General features: G+C 36.8%; 3 protein-coding genes across 3 annotated transcripts in view; all 3 read left to right on the top strand.

The window, feature by feature from the left end:
- LOC107684132 (unconventional myosin-XVB-like) overlaps positions 1-434 on the top strand; it is a 14,588-nt gene extending 14,154 nt beyond the window's left edge. Inside the window, exon 29 of the mRNA XM_016480343.1 lies at positions 106-434. Coding sequence (XP_016335829.1) covers positions 106-434 — 329 coding nt within the window. The remainder of the gene's footprint in view (positions 1-105) is intronic.
- A 91-nt stretch (positions 435-525) lies between these two features.
- LOC107684152 (unconventional myosin-XV-like) lies at positions 526-4,461 on the top strand. Its single transcript, XM_016480363.1, has 14 exons — positions 526-561; positions 646-718; positions 1,252-1,328; positions 1,422-1,498; positions 1,733-1,863; positions 2,065-2,159; positions 2,257-2,334; positions 2,417-2,513; positions 2,601-2,749; positions 3,138-3,262; positions 3,399-3,532; positions 3,636-3,769; positions 3,864-4,001; positions 4,132-4,461. Exons 1-14 carry the CDS (start codon positions 544-546, stop codon positions 4,225-4,227), a joined length of 1,422 nt encoding a protein of 473 aa, XP_016335849.1. The 5' UTR covers positions 526-543; the 3' UTR covers positions 4,228-4,461.
- A 1,165-nt stretch (positions 4,462-5,626) lies between these two features.
- LOC107684065 (transmembrane protein 94-like) overlaps positions 5,627-7,644 on the top strand; it is a 35,858-nt gene continuing 33,840 nt past the window's right edge. The window contains exon 1 of the mRNA XM_016480215.1: positions 5,627-5,747. The gene's annotated coding sequence lies outside the window, so the exon portion shown is untranslated. The remainder of the gene's footprint in view (positions 5,748-7,644) is intronic.

Genomic DNA, 7,644 nt, shown 5'->3' with positions numbered 1-7,644 from the left:
CCCCATATTAAAAAAAAAAAAAAAGTGTGACATGTTTGTATATTGAAAATCACTTTTAGTATAAAACCTAAAAGATGTTTACTATTGTGTTTTTTATCTTTGCAGAATGGATGTTTGGTTCCAGTGGGGGCCGTTCTGGACTCCTTCCGGTGGACGTCACTCAGCCTTGTGCCCCACCAGACTACCACAGCAGCAACATGGAGCGGCAGCTTGAGCGGAAAAAGAGTATGAGACTCACCGGCTCTTCCCTCAATGGCCCTGTCACCAACATGCCTGTCAATGGCTCCGTTTCCAACACCCCTGTTACCCGCTCAGTGGCTGGCAGTGAATACAGTGTGGAAGTGGGGTTCATCCAGAGATCTGAATCAGAACGTCAGAAGTATATCATGACTGAGTTTGCCAAGAAGTTCTTCACAGATGCTATCAACAGGTGAAATCTTCTGGAAAGCAGAGGAGTTTGCATCATACTTCACAAACTCCACTTGACATTGATTTATTTCTCTCTCTTTTTTCAGAACAAACATAGACAAAAGTCTTAATGAGATGGTGGAATATACTCCAGTATGTATGCATCTCTTAGTCTCTCACTCGATGCATGCTGGGATTTTATACATTTGTTTAAATGTTTTTGTTTGCTTTTATTAGAATCCCATTCAGGAATCACTGATCCTTTTCTCAGACAATGATCTCAATCGTCTGGGTGCTCAAAACTTCATGTGTAAGTGAACTAATGTACTGACAAATAGACATACTGTAAACTCATCCATTATAACAGCATACATTTTGGGATCCCTGGTATAATGTACAGTCAGTGGGTCATGTAAAATAAAATCAGGACCCCAATGAGAAGCAAAAAAGTATTTTATGTGTACAAGTTTGGTTTTACCAGCCTGAAAGGGTTTATTATTCGCAAGAATGAGAGAATAACTATATTATCCCACTTATTACCATACATGGCTATTTACCACATTGATAAATACATTAAATATATAAATTAAAATAAAATAAATGTATATGTAATATGTAATATAAAATAAAAAAACATGAATTATTGATTTGATTTTAAATTAAGAGACTTTGGAGGAATAAAAAAGATGTTAAAAAGAAGCATGCATGGCTATATATAAAATTGGTTGCTTGGGAAAGCGGTCATTATATTCAGTTTATATACCAAAATATTTGATCACAGATTGACCAATCAGAGTCAAGTATTCCAGAGAACAAGTATTTGACACAACAATCTCTTTGTAGTTTTGATGCAGTTTATGTTGGATCAGCCTATGAAGAAAAGTCAGACAGAGAGTGATTTTGTTAACTTCATTTTGCAGGTAAGTGTTCCCTCCAGATCTACAGCATATTTTTTGAGAGGTATTGTGAATTTACAGAATACATCTATAACATGACAACTTGTTTTGGTTCAGCTGGGGAAAGAGAAGGAGTTCCTCAGGGATGAGATCTACTGTCAGGTCATCAAGCAGACTACCAAAAACCCAGTCAAGTGAGTAAATAATATGTGTACACTACCATTCAAATGTTTGTGGTCAGTAAGTTGTTTTTTTATATACTTGCAAGGACACATTAAATTGATAAAAAGTGACTGTAAAGACATTTACAATGTTACAAAACAATTTCAAATAAATGTTGCTCTTTTGAACTTTGTAGTCATTAATGACTTCTCCAATTTTACTGACCCTAAACTTTTGAATGTGCATATTGTTTGCTGATTTTGTAGGGAGAATTGCACCCGTGGCTGGCGTTTGTTCAATCTGGTGACTGGATTCTTCCCTTGTTCCAACACTCTCCTGCCATATTGCACCCGCCACCTGGAGGCCATCATTCAAGATTCCAACCACCCGTTTCAAGGTACAGTATTCCCCTAACATCTTGTACTGTATTTGTAGTGCAGACTTGCTTCAGTGACCCCACCAATATGAGCCAAGATTACGTCATATGTGGGTTTTGTTACACAATCTACTTAGAATGTCATTTGAAACTAATTGAATGTACAGTAATGGCTGTTTTTGTTTTTGCATGGGTTTTTGTGAATATAATATTTGTATATAGAACTGGCAAGTGTGTGCATGAAGAATCTCAGGCGGTCACTCAGTTTTGGAGGACGCAGGCACATCCCTTCACATTCAGAGATGGAGGCCATTTTGGTAAGTGAAGATGCATGAGAAAAGAAAATATGTTGAACAGAGAAGATGAAAGCATGTGAAATGGGTTTCTTTGCCCTGATATCTGAATCACATGCAGGCTGGGAGGAACTCTCGTCGGCTGCCCATCATGCTGCCTGGTGGAAACGAATTTTCCTGCAAGATTCGCAGCTTTAGTGTAAGTGAGGGATGCTCTTTCTATTTTTATTCTATTTAGATAATGTGTTGTCTGCATGAAGTGCTATTATGCTTTTCTGTAGGTTGCATTTGAGGTGGTACAAGACTTTTGCACTGAGATGGGCATCATAAATCCAGCAGAAGTGAAGGAATTTTCCATCCATGCCACTAGGAAAGGAGGTAAGATATCTTTAGTCACTCTTATGCTCAGATGAACACACACTGTTTTTGTTTTTTTGTTTTTTTACCATGAATCCCTCTCTTTAGGTGATGGGACACGTCCAATTCACTCTGATGAGTATCTGTTTGACTTCCTGCTGGATGATGGCTCCATCTCCCTCTCCTTTCATCGAATAATCTGGAAACAGCCACTCCGGTTTAACAATGATCTTTATCTGGAGTTCCACTACCAGCTGGTACAAAAACAGTCACTTTTGAATTCATTATTATGTCAAATATTAAAGTAATAACACAACCCCTGTTTTACATTAATGGATATCCAAGATGTCAAGAGATATATCTTAAAATGTATACACTACTATTCAAAAGTTTGGTGTCTGTAAATTTGATATTGCTACAAAAGATTTTAAAAAATAATTACATTTTTAAATATTTTAAAATAAACATTCTTATAAATTGTAATAATATATTTCACAATATTGCTAATTTTACTGTATTTCTGATCAAATAAATATCGCCTTGGTGAGCATAAGAGACTTATTTCACTTATATCAGTCTTAAACTTTTTTATATATCTATCATTTTCATGTATTGTATGATGGATGCCATCTTATGTTTTTTTAGCTTTTGGCTAATTATCTGGGAGGGAGGCTGTTGCTGCCCATGAACGGCTCTACAATCTACCAGCAGGTGGCAGAGTTGACCGCTCTTCAACACCTTGCCCTTGGGCTGACTGATTTACCTTCCAAGTAATTTTATATATCTCAAACCTTGTGATTTCTTATCCCTAAACCTTTCAATGAAACTTACAGTCATTTCGACTGACATTCTAATCGTTGGTTTAAATCTGACACTTATTTATTTGTAATCAATTTTCATCTTCAGCTCTGAGGTAAAGCAGTATCTTCCCCGGATGGATCGGCTCAACTCCAGTGACGAAAGACTTCTTGCTACTATACGGGCACAGTTTTCTACCTTAGGCCCCCTCGGCCATCTTGATGCCAAAGCTCGCTTTATCAGTGAGTGAACAAATCTGTCTAAATGTTTCCAGACAGCTGTTAAACCATTTCAGTAATTGATTTCACATCCTTATCCATATAAACAAACTCTTCAACTTTCCAGAAAGTGTCAGTTTGCTGCCTTTCTTTGGATTTGATGTATTCACTGCTCAGAAAGTAAGTCATCGCAGCTGCCCCTCTCCCTCCCTGGTCGCAGTCAGCCATAATGTTATCAAAATCATTGATCCCAAATCACAGGTGTGACATCCTTGTTCAGGTCCCATGATGTTTTGATCTTAATTGTGTGTTTTAACCATACCCGACCACAACTAAAGAATCACAAACTTTGCAGAACGCATGTTTGACAATGTCTCTGGAGGACATGCAGTCCTTGCGCACAATCCGTCCCAAGAAAGACAAGCTGCCATCAGTTGAGGTCAGCTTTAGTGGCCAAACTCAACCCAGGACTGTCAGCTTCAGTCTAAAGCAGGTTCGTATGTAGATAAAGGTCATGGATAAATACAATATATACATGTTGTCATTTTCAAGAGCTGGTCTTATTAATATTTTGGTTTTGATTAATGAGATTGCTCTTATTTTTGATCTCTCGTGTCTCCCAGGCGAAAGAGCTGTGCCACACCATTGCTGTGATTATGGAAGAGGTGGTGAAACCCTCCTACAGCAGTGTGTCCAGTCGGGCCGGAACCCCACATTAAACAACCAACATATGCAAAGCTCACCTAATAACCCATGACTTACTCTGAAGTTCAAAGATGTCTCCTGCCATGAAATATTACAGACGTTATATTTAAAAAAAAAAAAGATGTACAAACGTTTATGTAAGATCAAGGTTAATGCTTACCAAATGTTTAATTCATTATAGCCAGGGTTTTTCAGGGGCGTAAAGATACTGCAGAGAAGATGTATACAGTACAATTTTCTATAAAAATATCATGACATTTTGAACTGTTTGGAATGAACATTATTGATTTAATAAGCATTATTTAATGTAATCATTTTTTTAACAAATATGTGTTTAATTTAGTATCATTATGAATTTATACCATAAAATGGGGATGATTTGATTAGATTTATTATAATTAATGAGATTGCTCATATTTTTGATCTCTCGTGTCTCCCAGGCGAAAGAGCTGTGCCACACCATTGCTGTGATTATGGAAGAGGTGGTGAAACCCTCCTACAGCAGTGTGTCCAGTCGGGCCGGAACCCCACATTAAACAACCAACATATGCAAAGCTCACCTAATAACCCATGACTTACTCTGAAGTTCAAAGATGTCTCCTGCCATGAAATATTACAGACGTTATATTTAAAAAAAAAAAAGATGTACAAACGTTTATGTAAGATCAAGGTTAATGCTTACCAAATGTTTAATTCATTATAGCCAGGGTTTTTCAGGGGCGTAAAGATACTGCAGAGAAGATGTATACAGTACAATTTTCTATACAAATATCATGACATTTTGAACTGTTTGGAATGAACATTATTGATTGAATAAGCATTATTTAATGTAATCATTTTTTTAACAAATATGTGTTTAATTTAGTATCATTATGAATTATACCATAAAATGGGGATGATTTGATTATATTTATTATATGGCTGATCTGTTTTGTATATGTGTTATAATTGTTTAATGATTTGCCTCCAAATAAAAGAAAACTGATTAGTGAGTGTAGATGTTAAACTATTAAAGTGTTAAAGTATTAAACTATTAAAGTATAAATGTCTTCTGAAGTGTATTTTTCATTATTTTTCAATAAAAATCACTGGTATCTCTCCTCCTTTCTCTGTCATGAAACCGAGAAAACTTTTTTCTTTCCATTTTGCGTGCAGATACATATTTAAAGAGCGATATTTATAAATATGCGTTTATTATAAACCCCATATAACATCAAAGGTTTCACTTCGATGTTCAGGGTAACTACGCCTAACTATGAGCCAGACAACAGCAAGCCGATTACCTGCCCTGTAGTACGGACCAATCACAAAGGACAAAACAAAGCAAATCCCGCCCCTCAGATAACAATGACCAATCAGATTCCACTACATCGTCTCTGCATAAAACATACCACGCCCTTCTAGTCACTAACATGGCCGTCACCAGGGAGTGAGTCCAAGGATTTTGAGACGAATATTATTTGATTCTGCTTAAACGCTCTTGATGATTGACGATGCCACTTGCGGGTCGTTGATGTTGCAGCAGCTCTATAACGTAAGTTTACGTCGATTTAATGTGATCTGAACATGCAGCCAGTATCATTTAACCCCTAGGCCACCTCTGTTAACATGAACCAGCTGTTTCGATTGTTTCTACGTTACTTGGGTTAATGATATTTATATATAAATGATTGTAACTTTGACATCTCATTTCAACAGTGAGATACAGCAGGGTTGGTTCTGTCAGTCGCAAGCCTTGATCAAACGATCAACATGCAAAATGGGAGCTGCCTTTCACAGTAACATAGGTGTAATAATAATCGGAAAAACTCTGGAATATTATATGTTATTATCATGTGTAATACATAAATGCAAGCTGTTACTGTCAAGTATTTAATAACTTTGTGCAACACCACTGCTTATTTAGGGTGTCTCTGTAGAAATATACATATTACTAAACAAATGTCTCTACAAAACTGTCATTTTGTTTTAAAGCTTAGACTGTAACTTAGTTGTTCAGATGAATCCTGCATTGTCATTTCACTCCCTGTAGTTAAATATTAAAGCCTCTAGTAGCATCAACACTACTAGTAAAGTACTTATTTAGTATCTGTGTAATGCTGTCATCACTTCTTCTCTCTGAATATTTTTGGATTTATGAGATTATGTTAGTGATTATTTTATTTTTTATTTTTTTTGGCCCAGTGATGGTTAATTACAGTTTTGAGAGCCAGTTTGGATTTTCAGAGTGAGGAGTAATTTAACTTGCGAGTTTGCTGGTTAGGTTTACTTGTCTCTCTAAATAATAAGCCAAACTCTTAGTGATTTGTTTGTCAAATATAGCGTCTTACATAGAAAGCCACCGATTAAATGATTAAATGTCCTACATTGTTTGAGGTTGTAGCTAAAAGCTGTTTTTGCAGATTGCTGGCACTCTTATATAATTTTTCTTGTTTAATTTTAGACTGTCATTGCCTAATTGATCATATTTACAATGACATCAGCGGAAACAGAGAAGCTATATTCCTAAGAATATTCTTTTATTAAATTAAATATGGGTATATTTTGATTGTGTTTCCATCTTGTGTGATTACCAGAACCTGATCATGTCAGGTTGGCATCAGATGGCATAAGGACAGTGGGTATAAACAGAATCACCCCCTTTACAATAATCACATTTTGTTGCTTTGCAGCCTGAAATGAAGACAGACACAGTTTTTGTTTTATCCAGCTGTATTTACTCAGTGCAGATTATAACATCCAAGTGAAAGATATAACACCAACTAAATAAATATATATATTTTTTTAAAGTCCACTGAGTTGGAAAAAGAATCACCCCCTTGTGTCAGTATTTTGTTGAACCACCTTTTGCTTTAATTACAGCCTTTAGTCTGTTGGTTTATGTCTCTACTAACTTTGCACATCTAGACTTTGCAATAGCCTATTTGCCCACTCTTCTTTGCAGAGCTGCTCAAGTTCAGTTAAAGGGGTCATATGATGTTGCTAAGAAGAACATTATTTTGTGTATTTGGTGTAATGAAATGTTTATGTGGTTTAAGGTTAAAAAAACACTATTTTCCACATACTGTACATTATTGTTTCTCCTCTATGCCCCGCCTTTCTGAAACGCGTCGATTTCTTACAAAGCTCATCGGTCTGAAAAGCGAGGTGTGCTCTGATTGGCCAGCTATCCAGTGCGTTGTGATTGGCCGAATACCTCAAGCGTGTGACGGAAATGTTACGCCCCTTACCATACTGTGATGCCCTGTCCGGCCGGAGCGACGAGACAAATGGCGCTTTTCCACTGCATGGTACGGCACGGTACGGCTCGGTACGGTTCACTTTTGGGGGGTTTTCCACTGGGTACAGTACCTGGTCCTTTTTTTAGTACCACCTCGGTTGAGGTTCCAAGTGAACCGTACCGTTACCAAAACGTGACGTGTAAACTCTGC

This window comes from Sinocyclocheilus anshuiensis, unplaced genomic scaffold, assembly GCF_001515605.1.
Source record: "Sinocyclocheilus anshuiensis isolate Anshui unplaced genomic scaffold, SAMN03320099.WGS_v1.1 scaffold553, whole genome shotgun sequence".
Taxonomy (NCBI): Eukaryota; Metazoa; Chordata; class Actinopteri; order Cypriniformes; family Cyprinidae; genus Sinocyclocheilus; species Sinocyclocheilus anshuiensis.
The sequence above is the reverse complement of the archived record's forward strand: the minus strand, read 5'-3'. Positions and strand labels throughout refer to the sequence as shown.

What these genes read in the sequence shown, in the direction of transcription:
- LOC107684152 (XM_016480363.1), top strand. An exon ending in TTGTTAACTTCATTTTGCAG is followed by an intron (nt 1,329 to 1,421) that starts GTAAGTGTTCCC and finishes GTTTTGGTTCAG; the next exon opens with CTGGGGAAAGAGAAGGAGTT. An exon ending in GCAAGATTCGCAGCTTTAGT is followed by an intron (nt 2,335 to 2,416) that starts GTAAGTGAGGGA and finishes GCTTTTCTGTAG; the next exon opens with GTTGCATTTGAGGTGGTACA.